At 45.0% G+C, this 23917-nt stretch overlaps 1 protein-coding gene across 1 annotated transcript in view; it reads left to right on the forward strand.

Annotated features, from left to right (window-relative positions):
- Nucleotides 1-23917, forward strand: part of COL13A1 (collagen type XIII alpha 1 chain) — a 97831-nt gene that overhangs the window by 71950 nt on the left and 1964 nt on the right. The window contains exons 34-45 of the mRNA XM_076339410.1: nucleotides 314-466; nucleotides 1277-1375; nucleotides 2010-2063; nucleotides 2888-2929; nucleotides 3696-3722; nucleotides 5568-5648; nucleotides 8202-8237; nucleotides 10795-10848; nucleotides 11139-11192; nucleotides 11982-12017; nucleotides 16247-16333; nucleotides 20729-20767. Of these exons, the coding sequence (XP_076195525.1) occupies nucleotides 314-466; nucleotides 1277-1375; nucleotides 2010-2063; nucleotides 2888-2929; nucleotides 3696-3722; nucleotides 5568-5648; nucleotides 8202-8237; nucleotides 10795-10848; nucleotides 11139-11192; nucleotides 11982-12017; nucleotides 16247-16333; nucleotides 20729-20767 (762 nt within the window). The remainder of the gene's footprint in view (nucleotides 1-313; nucleotides 467-1276; nucleotides 1376-2009; nucleotides 2064-2887; nucleotides 2930-3695; nucleotides 3723-5567; nucleotides 5649-8201; nucleotides 8238-10794; nucleotides 10849-11138; nucleotides 11193-11981; nucleotides 12018-16246; nucleotides 16334-20728; nucleotides 20768-23917) is intronic.

Here is a 23917-nt window from a genome sequence, read left to right on the forward strand (position 1 = left end):
CTTTCCTTCAGTGGTCTTATCTGGAGTTAGTATGTTCCACCTCTGTCACTGACATTGCACAGTTGCTTTTCCCACAGGGGAAAAAAGTATTTTGCTTCACAAAAATGAGCATTAATGGTTTATCAAAGTTCTAACTTACAAGGAGCAGCTGGGATGGCATGGCAAATCTACTTTGTGCTGCCCATGGCTCCTCAAATGGCATTACTGTAAGTGAGAGGATGAGCAGTGACTCCAGGCCAGGGAGTTGCTCTGCAGGAGTAACCTTACTCTTATCTGTAAATGTTTCACTTTGTGTTGTGTGGATTTCTTTTAGGGACCACGCGGCAAGCCTGGAGAAATGGGCCCCCCTGGCCCTCATGGACTGCCGGGAAAGGATGGACCACCTGGAATAAAGGGAGAGCCAGGCCATATCGGGGTTACAGGAGAAAAGGGCGATAAAGGAGAGCCAGGACAAGCCGGCTCACCAGTGAGTAAATTGAAGCCTCTCAGAGCACTGCTGGCTATCCAGGTTATGGGGCAAGGCCCTGGGACTTCTTGGATATCTCGGAGGCCCTCAGAGGTGGGTGCTGGAGGCACCTCATCGCTGTTGTATGAAGTGTACCAATACAGAAGCAAGGTCTTGGCTCCCTGGCAGATGTGTTGTCCATCTTGCTGGAGTGGCTGTCCCCAGCTGCCTGCCCTGCTGTCTGGGCACTGTGTCACTTCCTCAGCTTGCTACCTGCCATATTGCTTAAACTGGCATATTGCTTAAACTGAAAGGCCACTGTAAGCAAGCAGGCCTGACTGTGAGCAAGGCAGCTGAGGTACCCGTTACATCCCTGCCACTAACTGGGGCAGAGTGCCCAGTCTCCCAGCTTCAGTCTGCCACAACTTCTGTGTCCCTAGCACTAGTCAAGAGGGTTTTGTGCAACAAGCTTCTGCCTCTCTACAAGATTACTAGGATAAAACTCTTGCTGTCACAACAGCTAGCTGTTGGGGAGTGATTTCTAGCATGGACTCCAGCAAACTGCATAACCGTGAGCAGAACTTGGAGGCAGGAAAGCAGTCCCTCATCCCTGCTCTGGGGACTGGCACATCCACAATGACAGGAGGATGTTCAGGCATTTGCATGTCCAGTTTCAATGACGGCTGCATTTCCCTGGGCATCTGATGGTTGTCTGGGTTTTCCAGTGTGTTCTTGGGATGACCAGAACCAGTCTTAGCTCTTGCAATGATGTTTCTTATGTCTGCCTGAATTAGTCTTGCAAAAAATCCACAAATCTTTCTTGATCCATAGGGTCTTGATGGCCCCACTGGAGAGAAAGGTGAACGAGGTGACCAAGGGATGCCAGGACCATCAGGATTGCCGGGTCCCATTGGACTTCCAGGACTGACAGTAAGAGTGAAAAAGACAGGCTGCTCTTTCCTGCTTGGCAAAGAGAAAACAACGTAGAGCAACACACAAGAGTTCTTTCCCCAAAGCGCCGAGTATCTCGGGAGCCTCAGACCCCTACCTCTTAGAGTTAGGTGTTTGGGTGTCACCAAATGTCCGTCAGGTCTCCAGCAGCAGGCACGGGGCCAGTTGGGCATCTGCTCCTGTTGCCATCTGGAGGTTCTGGCTCTGGCAGCTGCCTGCAGGGCCTGCGTAGCTAAGTCAACCGAGACGCCTAGTTTGCTGGCAGCATGGCACTGTTGCCAACCCTCCTGCTGTGCTCCCTCCCTTAGAGGCTGTAGTGCAGCAGAGAGGTGTCAGGCCACTGTTAGGGGAAAGGCAAGCAAAGTCCTGTGGCACTCCCCTTGCACAGCCATGAGATACCACTCCTGGAGGCCTCCCTCTTTGTAGGGTGTCTCCTCTGGAAGCAGAGATGCAGGAGAGCCTCAGGTGAGCTGTTTGTGAAATACATGGTATGTTCCTACTCCTCCTTTGGGGAACAGCTGCTTCTCAACATACGGGTCGTTCACAGATGGCTCCTGAAGGAGCGAGACTCCAGAGCGCAGCTGGTGGTGACAGGGTCTGTTGTTGTGTGCAGGGAGAGAAGGGCGAGCCTGGGGAGCATGGAGACAAAGGAAATCCGGGAGAATCGGTAGGTCACCTTTCTCATTTTCCTTCTGCAATCTCAGCAGTAGGGGAGGGATGATTTGGCAGCAGTGCTGCTGATGAAAACCAACACATCTCACCCTCTTATGACACACATCCTTCATTGAGGATAGCAAGCCTCATCTTGTGGGACTGAATTGCCAGCCACCTCTAGCTCCTGATGCCCTGCTTTTGCTTTACACAAGAACAATCTAGCTCACGACAAACAATCAATATTGAACACCTAGGGAAGAATAGAAGATCGTGTAAAGCATAACAAATATTTTCTTCAGCATTTGCGGTAAAGGGATTTTCTGAACAATACCTGCGTGTATCTACATATACATATTTTGCAATAGATTTTGGCTCCATGAATTTGTCTATCCTCCCCTCAAAGCTCACTCCTCGCTTTTGTAGCGCCCTGCAGCAAGGAGTCCCACAGGCTATCAGTACACTTTTCTGCGTGTGTTGAGCCAGCCACCTTCTTTCCTATCTTTGAAACAGCTGCTAGCTGTTGACCTTGTGCCTCCTTGCAGGAACAGTGGTAGAGTAGTGGGAGTGGACCTTTTTCTGGAAAAAAAAAATCACTGCTCTCCTTCCTCCTAAATCTCTGCAATTGCTGCATAACCCTCCCCAGAGTCCTGTTGCTGCTTCTCAGCCTCTCTGTCCTGGATTGCTGCCACTTCCTAATGCAGTCCTTAGGGGAAGTCCAGGTTTCCAAGCCCAGCAGAGCTCAGCTGCACCCTGTGCCCTGCCTTCCCTCTGAGCAGTTCCCCTTCACCTCTGAGGGCAGCAGATGATGACAGTGACTTCTCTTGCATTGCTTTCTAGATATCTGGCCCCCCTGGACCCCAAGGCCCACCAGGACCTCCAGTAAGTTTTGAGTGATTCACCTGAGGAGCAAGGCACTGGGAATGAAGATAGAATGGGAAATGGCTGGGGAGGATTCTGGGCGGAGAAAACAGCCAGAAACACTGCAGCGTTGAAACAGGAACAGGCTTAGTATCACTTCCATGGCCTCAAGTTGCGCCAGGGGGAGGTTTAGATTGGACATGAAAAATTTCTTTCCTGAAAGAGTGGTTAAACATTGGAACAGGCTGCCCAGGGAAGTGGTTGAGTCACCATCCCTGAAAGTATTTAAAAGACGTGTAGATGAGGCGCTTAGGGACATGGTTTAGTGGGCATGGTGGTGTTGGGTTGACAGTTGGACTCGATGATCTTAGAGGTCTTTTCCAACCTTAATGATTCTATGATTCTATGATTCCAGAACCATCCCCCAGGGTAGGTCAGAGCTACGATGGGCTGGGTAGGTAAAGAGAGAAGGTTATGTTAGTCTGAGATGAAAGGGAAGATGGTAGCAAGAGGGGATGGATGGGATTAAAGGGATTAACTGCAAAAATGGTCTTAGTAGCAAGCCTGGCCCACTGCCAGGTTGTTCGTGGTGAGAGCCTCCTCATTACCAGATGAGAACAGTACATGAAGTGCCCTTTACACGAATAAAGAGGCCTCTGGGCTAAGTATTTGTGCCCTCAGTGTGTCAGAAAGCGAAAGCTCTATGCTGCACTCTGAACTGGGATACCTGGATTTTAAAGCACATCCTTAAACGTTACTCATATTTTGTCTCTCATCCCAAATACAGGGTCTTCAGGGCCTCCCAGGACCGAAGGTAAGGCTGCAAAACTTTACATCCTGAAATTCTACTAGACTGTCCCAGGTGCAAGAATTTTTCTGAACAACCTTCTAGCTTGCAAACATTATTTACTGTCTTGGTAAGAGGACAAATACTTCTGAATATTTTCTTGAAGGAAATGGATTAGCAGCTCTCATTTTAGGACCCAGAAAACTGGTCATTTTCTCCAGTTTTCACCCAGAGAAGTGGGAAGCCACTGGCCCTTGGAAATCTTCCCATGAGAATGTAGTTGAAATCTTTGTCTGCAGGGTGAAGGTCTGTACAGCGGGATGGACAGCCTGTCATACAATCCTAAGTGACTGAGCTCTAGCTTAAAATTAGCCAGGTTCTATACCCTGTAAATTCTGCTGTAAAGCCACTCAAGAACTTCACTGTTCTTGGTGATGAGAAGCTTTCTAATCTCCATCTAAATGTGTTTATGCTCAGCCTGCACCATTGGTTTGCCTGCCATAAAACAGTACCTAGATGAAAACATATCTGAGTGGAAATGTTCAAGGAGAGCTGTGTTTTTCCTCTGACATTCTTCGCAAAGATTGGAAAATGTGGAAAGTGTCTTAATTCTTCTGGTTATGCTTAGTATTTGGTTACCAGTGCTATTTGGGTGTTAAAGGGGAATAGTATATTTATCCTGATTCATCTTTTCTCCAGGTGTTGATTACAGATACAGTTATCTGTCTTGCTTGTCTCTAACTCACTAGCCACTGCTATCAAGTGTCTGGGAAACTTCCATAAGGTGCAGTTGTATTTGGAATATGTGCCAGACAAATGCAGGTGAAAGTCTCGCACAGCACAGACCGCATTATAGACAGCGGAAGTACTGCACCAGTTTCTTCTTGAACAGAGGATCCATGTAGGCTTAATTAGCAGGTGCATTGAGATGTCCTGAGTGTGGAAGTTTTTGTTCCATCTGTGCAATTTGCAGTAAGTCTTTTTGTAATGAGGCTTTCAGTAGTGGCGAGGAAGAGCCTTGAGCATTTTATACCCTTTGCAGACATGTCAGAAGTAAGTAACTCTTCCAGGTATGTGCTCGAGCCAAATAGTGTTGTAGGGCAGTGACACATGGCTGTATGGAAACTAGAATGCTGTAGAGTGAGCCAGCAATGTGCTGTCCTAGAATTGTAGAAGAGTACGGCAAGCAGGCTTACTGTTTCTGTGCAAACTTGGTTCTTCTGACACTTCTGTTTCAAAATGCAACCAAGGTAGTGTTTTAAAATGCCTTATGAACAGGTGTGGTGGGAAAAAAGCTTTGGGTTGCATTTTGTATTTATGAAAAAGGAGTATTTTGTTTAATACTGCTTTATAGTTTATAATACAGAATTTAAAAAATACCATTGGAAAAGGAATGATGACACTTTTTCCCAAATTTTGAAATCGATGCCTTTGCATTTACAAAAGTCTTTCCAAAAATATTTCAGTATGACTTTTTTTCAAAGCTTATAGACACCTGTCATTCACTTCCAATGAATCCACATCTTAAAATGTTAAACCATCCTGTCAGATAACTTCTGGTTACTTATATTTAACTGACACTCCCTGCAATAGCAGGGAGAGCAACACAGAAGTGAGCTCAGTTCCCCTTTGACCATCTTTACCCACTGGGCCTGAATCTCCTCTTACCTGCCATTGACTTAAAACAGGTGCTCACACAAAGGTCATTTGACCCATACTGATTTTCTTCAGATTGGGCTGAGAATCAGGCTAAAGCATTGCTCCACTGCCTCTTGTATTCTCTCTGCTGCTTCGGCGCTCTCTGAAGGGAGGAATGTTTGTTATATAAGTGGTGTTACGGTGGGTTTATTTTCTGCTCCGTCCTTCCTTTAGGGGGAAGCAGGGATTGATGGAATGAAAGGAGAGAAGGGTGCCCAGGGTGAAAAAGGAGACAGAGGGCCACTGGGATTACCTGTAAGTATCCAGGAAGCAAGCAGCGCTTTATGAGCCAAACTTATATCAGCTGTAAAAAGATCCCTCAATAGGAGATGCACGCAGGGATTTGATACGTAAAGTCAAAGAAAGAGATGATCTATAAATAACTGTGCCTTTGCTTTTTAAACTTAAAGCCTCAATTTCTGTACAGAACCTTCACCTTTTAGATCTGTTAAATAGATCAGTGATCACTTTAATTCTTCCTGCTTCTGGCAGGATTGGGAAAAACAAGCAGTAGCTTTCCTGTGAGTTCTTTGCACTTCAGGACAATGGGGCAAAACCAGAAACAGAAGTCAAAAGGATGTGGAAAAGGAAACACCTTCCCAGCAGTTTGTCACCTGGGCCAGGCTTAGTACAAAAGCTTGGTGGTTCTAAATGCATCCAGCTTCTTCACTAGACAATACTTTCTTATCACTTCTGCAATGGAATCAATGCCTTCCCTGATGAGGTAGAAGCCTGCTATGTTCCCTGCTGTATGTGAACTCAGTCACACTAGACTACTGTTAGTGCACTGCTTAGCTTAGCAAGGAGGAATTTTGGCAGAATTATGAAAAAGCTACTGGAGCTTTAGAAGCTTTAGAACCTGAAGACTTTGTGAAGCTCTTAGGTCATATCTGTTAAAAGCCTCTTCACCCACTGTCTGAGACTCAGCTGACAGCTGATAATGAATTAGTGGTAACTGAGTCCCACCCAGTTGCTCTGCCAGCCCCCAAGTTCTCTCCTCATAGAAAGCGCTTGCTGAACATACTGCCTGGAAACAAGCACTGCAAAGCGCATCTTGTGTACTGTGTGACTTTGTCAGCCTGTGTTCGATCACCCAGATCCCTTGTCCCTGACTTTGGCTGAAATGTGTGTGTCTTTGTCTGTAAAATGTTTTCCTCTTTTAGTTGTGCTATATAGCAGTTACCTTCCAGGGCCTTGATGCATCTCGTCTAACTCTAGGCGCTCAAGTGAGCTCATCATGAGTGTATTCACTGTGGCTCCGTGCAGAGCCAGTGGTGAGAAAGCGATGCTTTCGGAAGGCTCAAATGCAAAGGATTGTGCCTCAGTGAAGCAGCGAGAAGTAAAAACCCAGTCCCCATTTTGCCCTGAGAAATGCAAATGGAAACTTTCTGTGTAAGTGGTTATTCCCTCAAGTCTGTGTGGTATCAGGACAGGGGAAGGAGGTCCCTGTGACAGTCTGAGCAGAAGATGCCCCAGCAATTAGCCTGACAAGCTCATCAGTGTGGCAGGGAATGTGCTAGCTGGTTCTCCTACAGCAGTGAGCCCAATGAGAAACCAGGGTCCCTTGGCTTCTCGCATAACTCTTCCTGAGCTGTGGAGGGGGGGAAGACTGGCTCAGAAGTGTCCTCTTAGAAATGTTTTGTGTTTGGATCAACAATAGCAGCTGGCCAACTAGGAAGCACAGTTACTGAGCTGTTAATAAGACCAGAGAGATATTGTGGACCTTGTATTCCTCCTCAGAGCTACCTAACTCTCTTCATAAGCTTTTCCATGCCTGATCCAGTGTGTTTTCAGCCTGTCAAACTAAATGCAGTTGTATTAATAAGTGCCAAACAGGTACTGAAATATTTCAAAGACAGACTGTAAAATCCCACAGCTGTATCTGCTGCCTTTTCATGTGTGACTTAGGGCTTGACATCATGCCAGAATTTTCAGCACATTTCAGCACTGATTGTCTGCAGTAGCCTTGGGCTTCTCTGTATGGCCAATAAGCTGAGGAATTTGTCATACTCAAGTGGAGGAAAACTCAGTATTTGGTTCTTATAGTCTACCTAAGCTTTCTCTCCTGGCCACTGTCAGAAACAAGACACTGGGCTAGATGGGCCTTGGGCAGAACCACTGCTTGGTCTTATGGATGAGGAAATTCAGGGCAAGAGCCAAGCAGACAGAAAAGTTCCACTAAATCTCAATCTGGTGTAAGTCTGCTCTGGTGATCATAGGAAGATGAGCCACCTGTTTTATAAACCTCCAAACAACTGGCTCCTCGCCTCTTCCTCTGGCCAAGAGATGTAGAGTAGAGCAAGCCTGCAGCTGACTAAGTGTGCACCTGCAGGACCTGGGTTTCTTGGTAGGAACTTGAACTGCTGATGGCTCTGCACTGCTTGCAAATGCCTCTGTGACCACAGGCCTTTGAGCCCCTGAGCCTTGTGTCTCATCTGTGTTGCCCAGCCTGCCACTAGGGCAATGCAGGTTTCAACTTCACTGTCACATTGTCCTTTTCATCACCTGTCACAGAGCAGCTTCTTCCTCAGAGGTTTTCTTAGTGGCACTAAGAGAGGGAAATTTGCATTCTTAAGGGGATCCGAAAGTTGCAGGTCAACATTATATGTATTCAGTGTTTCTATGTTTTTGTTGGTTTGCTTGTAAGTACCATCACCTGTCCTTGAGATCTTAATTTTTGTTTATTGCAAGCATATGTTTGTCTCAAGTCACTGCTTCACTCACCTCTCCCCTCCCCTCTCCTTTCCCCCTCACCCTCCTCCCCTCTCCTCTTGCCTTGTTTTTGTTAACCCTCCCCCGTCTGTTCAGGGTGCTTCAGGTTTAGACGGCAGGCCTGGACCACCGGTGAGTTCCATTTCTCCATTACCCTACATTCCTCCTCCCCAGTATCGTGATTTGTCTCGTCTCTTCCACCAGAGTCTTGTTTACACCAGGAATAACCTTCTTTTCTCCAAAGCAGGCTTGGGAGGGGGGGGTAACTTAGACTGAGAAGTGATGTCACATACTTGTCTTTTTTGATACTTTGGGTCTGACTGGATCCTGGGACCACAGCCTATCTGTTCCACTTTGTCTCAATAACAAGATGAATGAAACCTCTGCATGGTTCTATGATGCTCTGTTCTCCTGTCCTCTTTATCGGGAGGGGTCTCCATCCTGTTGTTCTCCATGGTAGCCTTGCTTGCTGCCTTTTCACAACAGTAGCTCTTCAGTTTTGTCTTAGGCATAATAATGCCAGTGTGTTTTGTCCTGTGAGCGAAAAGCTTTGTGCGTTGTTTTCACACACAGCACTTAAGGCTACATTGCCATGGGTTGCGGGTATGCTTACAGGTATCTCTCCATAGCCTGGTAAGCATCTCGCCACGAGGAGAAGTTGCATCTAAAAGACCTCCTGCAAGCAGGACTAGCCCTTCACCTCTCAGCAGCAGAATGCCATGTGACTTCAGCAACTCCAAATGTGCTTTCCTTCTGTCCCGGATACCTGGGGGTGGGGGGCAGTGGTGTCTGTTCCAGTCTAATATATACATCTGAGAGTGTATATCTAATATATACATCTAATAGTGGAGCAGGAAGATGCAAGATTCCCACCTCTTGTTGCTAACTCAGTGTGAGATGTGAAGGAAATAAAATCCTTGTGCCTAAGCTTCTCAGTCTGTCAAATTCAGAATGAGACAAGTAATGCTAACCTGGTTCTGCAAACGATTCTGCTATTCTTGGGTAACAGCTGTTAAATAAGGGCCAAATATTTTTAATCTCTCTTGGGAAATCATGCATCACCCATGTACAATCTATTTGGCTATTTAAAAAGGAAAAGCAATTTCTCCTCAGTGTAACTGGAAATAATTCAGCTGCTGTACAACTTCTGAACACAATCTGAATGGCAGCTTATACACTCACTTGTTTTGGGAAATTGTAGATTTAATTTTATAAATGTACAGGTGTGATCTCAATGTATTTCATGGCACTAAATGATCTTAAAATGATGCATATGTGCAGGCAATTAAGATTTCCATGATGTGAACTCCTGTGCATGGATCTAAGGAAAGTCTGATTTTCCTCACTTCCTTCATAGCGTTGAAGTTGTGTGCTGCATGGACTACCTCTCCACTTACGTTCTGCAGATCTTAAACTTGCCTGAAAAGCTCTCCTGATCCGTATGAGTCATCCTACTCAACTCGGAGGGGTTACTTTAGTGACTAAGGATTGCAAGCTCACATTAAAAAGTGCAAGACCCTTCTTCTAAGGCTGTTAGAAAAAGACTTCCCTGTTCCAGAAACCTCCTCCTTTGTTCTTCCCACAAAACAGGTAATGGGCCTCAAAAGTATCCCTTTATCGAGGCTCCATGAAAGAATTGTAGATCAATGCCTGTATGGTTAGCAAAGTTCCTGCCAATCTAAAGGTATGTGATGTAGGGTTAGGAAGGTAAACGCCTATCTATACTATGTAGGTGGGTGTACTACACACGACGGATTTGAAGGCTATACTTTATCTAGACTGCGGAATGTGGTCTAGGAGAGTCGTAAGAGACCCTCCAACAGGGAATACTCCACAACAAGTTCAAGGAGTCTATACAGGGTTGAAAGTGCCTGAAGCTTTTTCTTAGCCAGAAGGACTATTGCCGAACTGCTGTATTGTCCACATTAAAGATAAGCTTTGACTGGGTTGATTTCCCAAAGCCCAAGCAAGTCTCGGCAACACTGGGAAGTAGGTTTGGTATGCTAGTTGGGAGATGGCCCCTGTGTCAAAGGGTTAGCAAAAAGACTGGGTTTTCCTGTTAGCATGATTGAGAGCCTGGTGGAGTGACATAAATGGCAAAAAGGGAACAGAGGGACTGGGACTGAATGATACCCCTCTTAGTTTGCATCTGTGTATATATGCATCTGCATTCATCTCTGCAGCATGTGTCTTTCAGCTTGCATGACTGGCTGCCTGCCACCAAGTAACAAAGCTCTTTCATTTTTTGCTCAACTGACTCCAGGGGGAAAAAAAGAAAATAAGGAAATAAAGAAAAAGAAAATTGCTTATCATATATCTAAATGGCCTTTATTCTGCTACAGCTTTCAGCCTTGTCTGATACAAACTAGAGAGAAAAAATCCTGGAACTGGTAGAAATGCCTGCTGCAACAATTGTCAAGAGATAGCTTCAAAATTAAAAATAAGGCTTTGTAAAATGGTGCTCGTGTGATCTAATGTAGCAGTTCCCATGTTCTTCAAATTGCCTGTAACAACTACTTCAAATCCATCGCCACCAACACTGAAAGCTGTAGTGGTGCTAGATGCCTTCCACCACCAGACTGTCCTTCCCAGCTGTGCTTTTTTTCCAAAGGAGCAGCAGTGTCTCCTGGTTTTAATGAGGCCCCCAGAATAAAAACATCCTGATGTGTTTTCCTTCCTACAACTACAGGGTACTCCAGGACCAATTGGGGTTTCGGGACCAGCAGGACCAAAAGGAGAAAGGGTGAGTTTGCTTCAGAACTGACCAATGCTCTGTAACTTCTTTGAAGATACCACAGCTCCCTGGGATAGAGAAGCTTTAGGTTTTTATAGAGCTGGAACTGCTGTCTCCTTGTGCATATAAGACCCTCAGCTGGGCCTCTTTGATTTTTCAGTATCTCATCCTTGGGGTTTTTAGGTGCTTTGAAACGCATCCTTTACTTTTCTTCTATAGTGCTGCCGTAGCCGCTGCTGTGCTGCCTATTTGTACTGAATAGGAATGTAACAATTTCTACTCTTTCGTCTCCATTTCAGGGCAGTAAAGGAGATCCTGGAGTTGTAGGACCAATGGGGCCAGCAGGACTTCCTGTAAGTATGGGAGTACTAGGGATTTGTTATCTACAGTGCCTGGTTCCTTGCTGTGGTTGATAGCTTAAGACGCTGCTGTAATATAGCATTTGCAATTTCAGCTAGGTTAGGTGTCAAAGAAGCAAAGTTACAAGCTTATGTACAATATGGGAGCAACAGAAAGAGCTCAGTAGCTTCAGAGCAATGATTCAGAATGAGGTGGATGAAGCTGAAGGGAAACTGTTAATTCACCTGGGTCCTCAAACTACCAAAAGGAACTGCGTGGGACTCCCAGGATATGTATCTTGTTCCAAAACGCTGCTTTTGAGCGCATCCGCTCCATTTGCCTTTCCCTAGCTTGGGTATCTGCCTTCCACCTGTCTGAGAAGGCCCTGTTGTCATTGCAGTGACAAAAGCTGCCTTCCGTGAGGTTACTTCCACTGTTTGGGATTACTTTTTGTGAAATGGGGCCAGTGTTGGAACTCTAGTTTTATGTAATCATGGACCTGCTTCGTTGTTTAACACAAAAAAGGAAGTTTGCTGCTTTTTTCAGGGACTGCATTCTCTAAACTAGTTCGGTTTTTATCTGAAGAACCCTTAGAGGAGTAGTAGTGGTATTACAGCCTGGATGGTCTAATGGAAGTGAAGAGGAGGTTGTCTGCTGGAAAAGTTCTGGGGTTTTTTAACCATAGAGTAATTGGTACAAATGGAAAAAAACAAAACTCTTGGGCACACATTCTCCTTTTTGAGTGGGAATACAATGGGGCCTACTTATTTTAAAATATTTATTTTTGTGTTGATGTATTTCAGGGTTTACAAGGTCTACCTGGTGACAAAGGAATCCGGGTAAGTCACCAGGCAAAGTTCTTGTATTTAGTTACTAACATCTTCACACAGTGATAGACCAGTTAACTCCTGAGCAACCTCAAGTAGCTAGCATGTAATTCTGTCTGCTAGACCTTCATATAAGTAATTTTACAGACTTGTATTTTAGAAGGTGATACCTGTAGTTTGTATAATCAGCTGGGACATTGTGGTACATCTATCTGAAAGCTATAGGAGGGATTTTCTAATGTGTTCATTGTTGTCATAGCTCTGTTCTCACTGAAGCATGGGACTTCATGTGTAGTAGAGTTAGGTCAACGTGGCATGCTTTAGGAAATCCTGCTTATCTATTTACTGATGCGTGTAGGGATTCCCATGAGAATTAACTGAGGTGGAGCCAGAAAATGTTGTTATGTTACTTTTAAATTCCCCCTGGAGCATGAAAAAGAAGGTTGCCCTCTAGCAAACGATCCTCCAGAGAATTTGGAACATGGAAATTTGGAAAAGATAAATTTAATTCACCTATCTTAAAGAATCAGACATGAAGTCTCCTCAGGCATTGTCCTGAATGGATGTGATGGTGAAGAGTTGGGTCAAAACCAGTAACGTGAATGGCTGCTTTTCTGTCATACCACCTGTGTTATAAAGAGATAAACATTACTAAAAAGTGCATGTTGAGAAGCTCCTTGCTTTTTCATCAGATTTTCCACAACATAACGAATTTCTTTGCCTGTTAAGGCTCTGAATCTTTTTGATAAACAGTTGAGAGCTATAGTTGAATATAATTTATATTTAGAAATATAAATGACTTCTAGATTAGAGTCTTTGTAAGATTATAATTGTATAAATGTCAAGCAGTTCAATACAGTACACGTGTATGTCTTTATGCATGTACTCACACATACACCTTCTCTTCATAAGACTCTGGTATCACCTAAGTTTATCTGAAAATGTAAAGTTTTACAGTGCATGTGCCTGTGCAGTGATTTCATTATATGAATTTGCTTTTTATACATAGTGAGTGTTCTCTGTCCTTTATCTGCAATGTATTTCTGACCTTACCCTGCACAGAATGGGCAGTTTTGGAAAGCAGTAGCCAACTGGCATCTTAAACTAGGGGAGAAAGGTCCAAGTTTCATGGGAGCTCCAAAGTTCTCCCCTTTTTTAATCATTGCATTTCTGGCTTTGCTTCTTAACTTCCTCTTCGTTAAGATGCGTTTTGTTTTGTTTGTGTGGCTTCTAAACAAAAAATAACCTTAACAGAATTCCTAGACTTTTTCAGTTGGTTTGTAAACCGGGTATTTTATCTAAAAGAAGGGTCTCTCACTGGCTGTAGGTAGGCTGATAGGATTTCCCTGAGCTCTCGCACAAAAGCAAATGAAAACTGGGAGAAACTGCGCCTCCTTGTAGAGGACAAGTTGGAAAGCATGAGTGGGAAGTTTTGCTGGTCCCTTGAAGCATTGCATGCATTTTGCCTCACTGCAGCCACTATTTTGAAATGAAAAAGTGTGAGAAACTTGAGACTGTAAATGGGCAAGTGCAATATCTTTGCAGGTGGGATCCTAGAAAATACCACTTTTCCCACTTAGTCTTTGAGGCTTCCCCTCACTCTTGCCCTTCAAAAATTGTGAACAGGTCACTACTACTTACAGGAGTTAAACAGCACAGTTTTGGTGAGGCCCCTTTATACAGCTGTTTTGTCTGAATGCCTCCATCCCTTTGAAGTCATTATAGACATCTTACAAGTACCGTTTAGCAGAACTGGACACAGCGCCAGTTCCCCAGGATTTGCTGTGCAGCCCCATATCCCCAGCTGAGTGCTAGGTCTCCCCTACGGTGGGACACACAACTTCTGTGTCAGAACCTCCTTGGAAGTGTGGGACAGTCTCTCCCAAGTTAACTGCTGGCAAAACTATGGCAGTTCAGCCAGGAGACTTCAAAATGAACAAGAAGAAAGCTGTGAAAGAGCAAAGAGAAGGCAACACTCCACTTCTGACCTGTTCTGCAGGGGGCTGGGATACAACACTGGCCTCTTTGGAAGTGGGAGATGTGTTCATTTGAAATGCCTCCCTTTCCTTCAGACAGCAGCAGCATGCATGGCACTTTAATATGAAGATTTTCAGTGTTGAGTACATTAAAAATGAGGATCCACTTTGTTAAGCTCCCAAATGGTTTGCCAAAATCCTCTCTGTTACTTTAGGCAGTAGTGCTTTTTAAATCCCAGAAACGCTCCTGCTGCCCTTTGTTCAGCGTGGGAGTACAGCATAGCTGCGCCTGGGGACAGGCAGAGACAGTATCGTGGCACTAGGTAGCAGTGGGAACAGATGGCCTTTCAAGTAACCCAGCTGAAAAAGTGTAAACCCCCTGGATTTGTGCTACCAAGCTGGTATCTTCACTGTTACTTTAATGCCTGTGGTTTTTTTTTCTTGTGTGTTTGTGCATCTTCCTTGCTCCTACAGGTCCACCTTTGTCCCCTTTATCCCTTCCTCCTCTTCCGCCTTTCTTCCTGGTTCCTTCCTCCTTCCTCCAGAACAACCCATGCCGCATTTTCCTGGATTATCCTCTGTGTTCCAGTGCTTGGTTCTGGGTGACTACTCCTCATTGCCTCTCCTCTCCCATCCATTTCTCTTGCCAGCTTTGGGTTTAACACTTATTTTTTTTTTTTTAAAAGAAGAAACAGCAACCTGTGCTCTCTGATTTAATGCCTTAATTCCTTTAACCCTCCCCATAAGGATCCTAAATTCAATTCCCTGTGCCGCAGCCCTTTCCCCCGTTTTACGCTCAGCAGCTTTGAGAATTTCCTCTGTTATACAGAAAGAGTTGGTATAGATATAGTGTGGGTATTTGCCAGTTATACCTTGCCTTGGCTGACCTGCTACGGGTGGGATGTATCCTCCCTTCATGAGGAAGGGCAACAGGGCATCTGGGCGTTCCCTCAGCCCCTTTTGTGGCTGGCTTTCACTGGCAGCTTTTCATGCTGCCCCTCCACAAGAGAGCAAGCCTCCTCTTTGGTTATGATTTTTTAATTTGTTTCCCCCCTGCCCTGTCTCTGGTCTAACTCAACCTGGAGCCTGCGGAGAAATTGTAATACCAAACCATCGTCAGAATTGCACCTTCCTGGGGTATGTCTGTGCTGCTAAATAAGAGGGCCAGGGACCAGTCACTGCCCTGTGGCTGTGCTGCTTAGGACTAGTCCCTTATCTAACAGGTTTTTCTGGGGGAGTACTACTCAGAGCGTCCCAAAGGACAACCAGGCTGTGCAGACTGTTGGGGCTGAGTACTTCCTTCATTCTCTGGCTCTTTTCTATTTAGCAGTGTTGACGCACCCCAGTGCACAAACCACTGTAAGACTCAGGCAAGCAAGCACACTCGTTCAAGTTAAAGCTTTTCTGCTCTGGGATATGGAAATAATTTTACATCTTAAAAACAAACAAACAAAAAAACCCAACCAAAACAAAAAAAACCCACCACCCCACACAAAAACACCCCCAGCTTTTAAGGAAAATCTAGCAACCCCTGGTGGCAAACACTGTTCATTAAACAATTTAAGGGAAAGCTTCTAAAAACACTCCCATGCGTGAGAATTTCTTTTAAGAATGAGAATTCAGAGTAGTAAGAAGAGTACCATCAACACAGGGAGTCTGGGCCAACAGTGCCTTCCTACTACAGCAGGAGAGCCTTCTTGGGGTCTGCTGCAGGTCTTGTCATCTGAGCCACTAGGCATCTAGATGCTACCCTGGAGCTCCTGTGGCAGAGGAGGGACCCTCCCAGCCAGCTGGAGTTTGAGATGAGGTGGCATGCTGCTGGCCAGAGGAGTGTTTTCCCATCCTGTGAGTCGAGGGTCAGCCAGTTCTCAGAAGGTGCCTCTGTCTCCACCACTGAATGAATAGGAAGCCCAGAGAAGTAGTCTTCTAATGATGGTTCTGATGGAGAAGGAGTAGTGCTCTGCTGGCTGACTGTAGGCCTGTCCATAAAGTTCAGAGGCACTTGTAAACCCTTTGATGCAGAGCCCTTACAGTCTATCAGTGTGGGATTTTAGCAATGGCCAATGTGTTTATGCAGCTAAGTAACGGTTAATAGCTCCATACATTGTTTTTCACTTAACATCTCAAAGGGAGATTTCTCTTCTTTTAAAATGTTTCCTAAATGTTTATCCTTTTTTTAAACTATCGCTGACATTTGTTTGAAATGGATGATCCTAAAGCTTTTTTGTGTATTCTTTTTTTCTTGGACTAAACTATTATTTACAGGGGGAGAGGGGCAAGAAAGGCTCTAGAGGGTCTAAAGGGGATAAGGGAGACCAAGGAGCGCCTGGATTAGATGCACCCTGTCCGTTGGTATGTTCTGTTTCATCAAATGTATTGTTTTAAGATTTGTTGATGGGGAAGAAGGAAGGAAATCCTAACTTAAATAATGGTCTTGCAAAAGTACAACACTCAGATAAGGCCCAGCCTGGTTCCCGCTGCAGTCTATGGCAAAGCTGCTCCCTTCAGTGGGGAACCACTGATCCTTTGAGCAATCAGGCTGTTGAGTAACCACGTTTATATTCCTTCCTCTTCCAGGGCTCACAAATGTTTGGGGTACATGGGGGCGTCCCATGTGCTGGGAGCCCAGGGCTTTTTCCTTTGCGGACAGAGCCCTGTGTCTCCTTTGCTGCTAGTTACAGCTCTTCTCTGGAAATGTTTAGTGTCGTCGTGTCTATGTAACAGCAAAACCTGAATGCTGTTTTTCTTGCCTTGGAATAATGGCCAGCTGATGTGATCACCTGAGAGCGACACAGGGCACTTCAGCTGCACTACCCAGAGGGAAAACAAATCTCAGTTATTTTAAATGGGAGAGGATATGTTTCTGTCAAAATATACTGTCTAGAAATCTAGACAAATGAATAAATATAGCAATATGTATATGTTTTCATCTAAACTCATGTGCTGCAGCAAACACTGCCATAAATCCTAGGAGAGCTTGTGGATCATGCATCTAGAAATTCAGCTGTTGGGTTTCCTAGTGAGGGTAGGAAGAATGGATGATTTCAAAATGGAGGAAACGCCATTCCCATCCTCTCAGATTTAACTCGGAGAAGTATCTCCTGACTTGTAGATTGCGGAAAAACAGAAAGGAAACTGCTACTACTGATTACGCAGACAATAGTAAAACTGAAAACACGGGCCATCTGTATTCTGGGTATGCAGCAGAGTGCCCTGCGACAGTCCCAGTGGGGTCTCAGCCTCTCCTCCCGTGACATGGAGGTGACTGGCATTAACTGAAATAACGATAGTGGTTGATTTCATAAACAGGGTCTCCGAGGTTTTAAAGGCGAGAAGGGTGAGCCGGGGTTACCTGGGCTGGACGGCCTGGATGCCCCATGCCCATTGGTATGGCGTACCTTCCCTTTCCTGCATGCTTGTTTGCTTTTTGTATCTTGGTTGTTATTTTCTGATAGCTCCGAATAGCTGCATGCCCTAGAAGCACCTGGCAATTCCTCCCCTACCTATCTCCATCCTACCTTCCCTCACACTGCTGTTGTCAGAAACAGGCCCTTGCCTTCATGCTATGATTCACAGCTGCTGTCAGCATTACTTTGTGGCACGAGGAAAAATGTAGCGGGAATGCGAATTTATTTACAACTGCTTCAGTTCTTCCTTTGCCTTTGCTTTGAGAACTTTCAGTAGACTAATGTATGAAGACCTGCCTCTGCACTGGCTTGGCTTTCTGCAAGGAACTGCAACGCTCATGTCCTTCGTTAACTCTATTTTTAAGTGCTTGTATGCGGCTAGCACAGCCTAATGCCTCTCAGTATTACCTCAGTCACCCTATGCATTAAGATGACTGAAAAAAATGGTTATCCTGTGAGGAAGCCCATGTGAAACATATTAACCGGACACTTATCTCCCTTGATTCCTGCTAGACAATTCCTATTTGTGACTCTCCCCAGAAGTCAAAATGGTACTCATAGCATCCATGAAACTTGAATTTTGAATTGCCTGTTTCCCGATATCCATCCTGCTCAAGTATTAAAGGGTGATAATTGTATTTATTGCCTCATCTAACCCAACTATTGTAGGGCAAAGGAATTCAGGAACACTTAACCTCAACTGATTTCTAAGCATCCCATTAAACATCACCAATCTGTTAATTTACTCTGAGATTTTCTGGAGATGCAGCATTCAGGTGAGGTTTTTGCTCCCTACAGCAGTCTCAACAACTCCACAATACATTGAAACTTGTACTCCCCTGCCCTTCCTGCCCCCGTTTGGCATGACTAGGTTTGCTTGAGGATGGTCATTCCAAGCTTTATGCTCACTTAAAGATATTTGATGCCATTTGCAAGGGATGGGATATCAGTTAGTTCAACTAGCTGGAAAAATGTGTCCCAAAGAAAAAAGCCACATTTAGTTTGGAAGGTTTTCTTAGTTTCCTGAGGAAACCAGCCCTGAAATTGCCATTAAAAGCCTTTGTTATTTGACCTTTGTGAAGAGCTGACATTAGTCTTCCATCCAGCATTCCCTCCTTTCTGCATTGCCATTGTCTCTTTGGGGCAGTGACTGTAACGGTGACTACTTGCAAAGTCTCGGTTGCTGGGGCAGTGACTGTAACAGTGACTACTTGTAAAGTCTCGGTTGCTGCTCCTTAAATTCTGGGTAATAGAAAGAAACTCTTCTGCCAGTCCCACAGGTGAAGTAATACCTGCACAGAACAGTCCACAAAGGAGAAAAAACACTGAGCCGTGTGTTTCACCTCCCACTGATAATAGCCAGGTTTCTATGGAGTAAGTTTTGGCTGAATAAAGCACCTGATTTCACAGGTGCAAGGATTCTCCCAGTGCCCTGGTAGACTACCTCTCTTATTTTGTCTCTGCTCTCAGTTATGATTCACCCCGCATGGCCATATTAGAACGTATGCTTTTTTTCATACCTATTTTTGTTAAGGGAAACTTGCCAGAAAATCTGGTGAAATACAGATGCCATTATTTTTTTATATGTAGTGTTCTGGCATGCAAGCTAGCTTGGGAATGTGAATAAGCATGTTTTTTGATGCAACTAGGTTAAAAGCTTAGCATCCAGCTGACACATCCATGTGTGTAACTTATGGAGGCCGTGAACTAATGCTTTACAAATCTGAGATATGTGGAAGGAGATACTTGGTTCTAATAAGCATGTCGCATTTCCTGCAACAAACACTTCCTTGTGACCCTGGTCTTCCTTTGATCCCTAAGCTATAACTCCCTGGCCTCCCATTCCTTCATACACCTAACTTCCCATCTCCTCCTGCAATGCACTACACCAGTCATTCCTACCACCACCAATGTACCAATGGGAACACCACAATTTACCCAGTAATTAACCCGTAACTCAGTATTTCCACATGGGGGGGGGGGAGGGGGAGGAAATATCACAAGGAGACCAGTCTAAAAAATGCATTCAGAAAGCAGTACGGTTGTAGCATTGTGGCAACGTTGACTTCATCAGTCCCTTGAAAGTGCATCTCCTTTAAGTAGTCTATTTCTCAATATACTACTGTGCATTTGCTTTTCTGTTTGTTTTTTTCCTTCCCCCTTCTCAAATGGGATGATATGCACTGCAGATTTCTCACGCAGTACTTGAAGAAGTGAGAACCGAGTCATTTGAATGAAGACGTGCCTGCATTGTGCGTTGTACAATTTTGTTCCCTGCTCTTGAGTTTTCCTGGGGAATAGCAATAGCCCATGAATCTGACGTGCACACGCAGCAGAAGTATTTGACTTCTCACATCAGAGGTGTAGCTCCTTACATGTGACTTTATCTCCTGCTCAAGAGCACCTTATCATTGACATAATTTCTTGTTTTCTCACATCAAGTAGGGCTGCACTGAGATGAAATTAATGGCAGTAATTCACAAAAGCATTTCCCAACCATATAGTCTCAGTCTTTTAATAGCACAGCCCTTAAAGTATCAGCCTTCTTCAACGTTAAAAAAATAATAAAAAAAATAATAATCACATGCCCACCTTGGGATGTGTAACCCAAGACTTCAGGGTTGCAGAAGTGCCAGGGGATTTTCGCAGAAATCTCACTGACTTTATTGAGGCAAAAGCCCCCTCTCAGGGAGTCAGCTGAGACATCCTCAACCAGCACAGGGTCTGCCCAGCTTCTTGCCTTCCTAATTTCCCTGGAGCAGGATCTTCTCAGAGGCAAGAGGGGACAGCTGGGCAATCTCTCACATGATAAAGCAAAGCCTTTAACAAACAGGGCAGAAAGGAAACGGAGTTTTTTTCCAGACCCTCCTCAGGACCCAAGGTTAATGCTGCCTCTGGGGTTTGCTTAGAACCTCAGCATTACGGAGTCAAGACCGAGGACATAGACCAGCCATCTCGTGCTTTCCGTTGCCAACTTCCTGCGATATTTTTCTGGCTGAATGGGACCTCCTGTGTTCCCTCCTTCCTTCAGGGAAGCCTGGCTAAACACCTTCCTCAGCAAGGAATGAGAACGAGCCTATGGACCTCGTGTACAGAAGTTCCTTGCGTAGCCTGCAGGCAACACCCCTTTTCAGCCCCGGCCCTTGCTTCAAGCTACACTGGTTATGTCAGCCAGAAGTCTGGGTCACTCCAAAGGGGTGAGGAATATCTTTCAGACTATTCCTCCAGCCCTGGTTCAGACTGTTTGTTGCAGCTGTAATAGTTGACCCACTCCTTCTTTCCTTGTTCTCTGCACTATTTTCTGTGTCCTAAACTGCTATTTCATCCGTCTTTTTTGCAGGGAGAAGACGGCCTTCCAGTTCAAGGCTGCTGGAATAAGGTAAAATAATCCTGGAAGTGTTGTGACTGTGCTGAGCTGGCAGTCCTGCAGGTCCTGCTGATGTTTTTCAATGAGCCTGGCTAAGAGCAAAAGAGGTGTGGAGGCATGCATGGGATTTCCAGGACCATACCCCTGAAAAGCAGCAAGCAAAACTCTCCCTTGTTTGTATATTGCTGTTTAGTTTTATAGGCTAAAAGGGAGAGAATTGTACTTGTGGCCTTTGAGCTCCCTGGCCTTGAAGTGGTCCAATACTTGCACAAAAATTAGATTGCCACATAGTCGACTCTACCACCCGAGGCTGGGAGCCGGCATACCGCAGGTAACCCGGGTGCCACGGGAGGCTGGTGGGAGCGGGGCAGAGGTTCACGGCTTGCTTTCAGCAGAGTGAATGAGCTGCAGGTCGGTGCCTCTGCACGCCCCCGCGGAGCTCTCAGCACCAGACCCCCCAGTGCTCCTGCTGAGGGGTGGCCTGGCAGCTGGGCTGCAGCTCAGGGCTTGGGGCAGACCCCGCTCCAAGGGAACAGGCCTGTTAGCTCGATTCTGGGCTGGCACTGAAAGGGGGGTGTAAGTACCTGTCCCCTCCACTCCAAACCAGAAATTTGTTTCTGGTGGTTCAGCTGCCTCAGGAGTCCCCTTCTGAGGTTCCCATAGACCCGTCTGCCACTCCTCAGGGTCTAGCCCACCTTCAGTACCTGCTGTGCGCATTAATGCCAAGTACTCAAGCCACAGTGATAGGAAGAAAGCGGAGGTAGAGAGTCAGCCCGGATCAAACCGCCCATCCTCACTGCCCAGGGAAGTGAAAAGGATCTCTGCTGAGACCCAGCACCATTTCTTTTCTTCCTGGAGACCCCCAAGCCAGCTTCCCTAATGCTGTCCCACTGTCTTTCCATCCCGTGAAGTGGTCCTTCCCCCCCTGCTGAGCTGTCACTAACAATCGTTAGTGAATTGTCACTAACACCCGTTTATGTTTTCTTTTGCAGTGATGATTCTAACCCTGGACTGGCCTGTGTGTGTTATTGTACATAGAATATTTATTTTTATACAGTGTTCTTCTCTGAAATTCCGACAGTTACGCATTTTTACAAATTATGAAAAAGCTGCGTATTTTTTGTACAGAAAATACTAGACCTCCCTTCTTCCCCATTTGTCAGTTCTCTGTATAATTCTATGTCTGCATTACGCTTTTTTTGTCATGGAGTACAGCTGTAATATTTACATGATATTTGTGCACACATGATGAATATAGGAACTTACTAAATTATTGCATTAAAAGTGCCCAAAGGAACTGCCCTGTATAGATTTAAAGGTCATTTTCATTTTTCAAGCTGGAATAATTCAAGACTATTTCACAACATCATGTATTTTTTATTAAAGTGAAATATTAACAATTTTGTGGTGACTAAATTAAGGTATTGCTGGAAAAACTCACAGTAGCTACTGTACACTGGGAACGTAGAGAGTCCATGATTAATAATTATCAGACCAGGTCTGTTTCATGACCAGATTCAGACAGCCAAGCGCAGCCCCCCGCCAGCTCCTCTAGCGGCCGCTCCTTGGCCGTGCAGGAATGGTAACACCTTCCCCAAGAGCTGTGGAGTTAGCATGTACAAAGAGAATCTCTTGGTCTCTTGCCTCTGGCTAAAATAGAACACCTCCCATGAGCTGGAAATAATAATAAATAAAAATAATAATAACTAAAAATAAAATAGAGCACCTCCCACGAGCTGGAATAACCCTCATGACAACGAGCCCTGGTCGGCAAGAAATTCTAACATCCTTCTAAATTGTAGGCCTGCACGTAGCTTAATTAAAGCCTCATTTAAAATTAAGCATGTGGCAGAATACCTTGATAACATCATAATGGATGTTTATTAGATAAATCAATCCACACGCCTTTTTTAAATGTTAACCAAAGGTCACGTGCAAATTTGCAGAGCGTGTCATTATAATTTGCATATGTACATCTTAATTGTCCTTCTTGACCTACCTTTGTTAATGTCTCAAGTCTAAAATACCCATCAAGAAAAATTATACTATCAGACTAAAGTGAACATCACAATATACTTTTCTTAGAAAATGAGCAAAGGAGTGGAAGCCTAAATCTATTCCCTAAAACATGTCCACTTTCCTTGGTCCTTCACGTAAGGGGGAAAGAAGTTTGCAACCCAGAAGTTTCAGGGGGATAGAGAGAAGCTATCAGTATTTAAAGATCCCAATGGAGAAACACAAGCGGTAATTCATTGATTAGACTGGTCCACTGAAGTCCTGCTCTTTGCATAATGCTGCCACTACAAAAGGACACCCTCTCCCACCGCGTCCCTGTATAGTTTTTACCACCAGAGTTCCTGCAGTGCTGTTCATATGGCTCACAGGCTGTGTTCACAACCGCTCCTCCTGGCTACACCTGTGCCAGCTGAAGTGGTTACCACCAACCACCTCCTATACTCAGCTATTCAACCCCTGTACTCAACTATTCATCTGTTTACAAACTATTAATTAGTTATTTTTTCCAACCGATTCCATACAGCCTTTTAGCGCCTTCAGAGTAAAACACCAGCGTAAGAGATGCGCTTCTGTTGTATGCAAAGGAAAAGGCCTGCCAGGGACTGCCCAAGGAGCCAAGCCCAGCCCCTGACTGTTGCACTCCATCGGGCACCTCACCCCTTCAGAAATTTATTGAACTTCATCTAAAAACCAGAGAGGTTTCTACCCCCCTGTGTCCCTTGCTGCCCTGTCCCGCAGGCTGTTCCCGACTCAGATTGCTTTGGCAGTTAGGAAACTCCTTGCAACTTTCAACTTAAACCAGTTCATGATACTTACAACCATTTCTTCTCATGCCAACATTGTCCTTTGGATGCAACTTTTCCGTGTATGATGTTTTCGTGAGATGCTTGGGGTACTGGAGCTGAAATGGCACAGAAAGAAAATGAACTGCAGAGCAGCAAGGGATTCTTGTGTTTTCTCAGTAATATACCTCATTAACATAAGACCCAGCTCCGTTATAAGGCTTTGCAGCTGTGAAGTTTAGCTAATTGGAACAGCACTTATTTAAAGGAATGCCACACAACTCTGGTGTTTTAGTTACATACCTGTTAAACACAAAACAGTTACTAAAGACCCAACCAGGTATACTGATGGCAGCCTTGGTTT

The sequence above is a fragment of the Aptenodytes patagonicus genome, chromosome 5 (genome assembly GCF_965638725.1).
Source record: "Aptenodytes patagonicus chromosome 5, bAptPat1.pri.cur, whole genome shotgun sequence".
In the NCBI taxonomy this organism is placed as follows: Eukaryota; Metazoa; Chordata; class Aves; order Sphenisciformes; family Spheniscidae; genus Aptenodytes; species Aptenodytes patagonicus.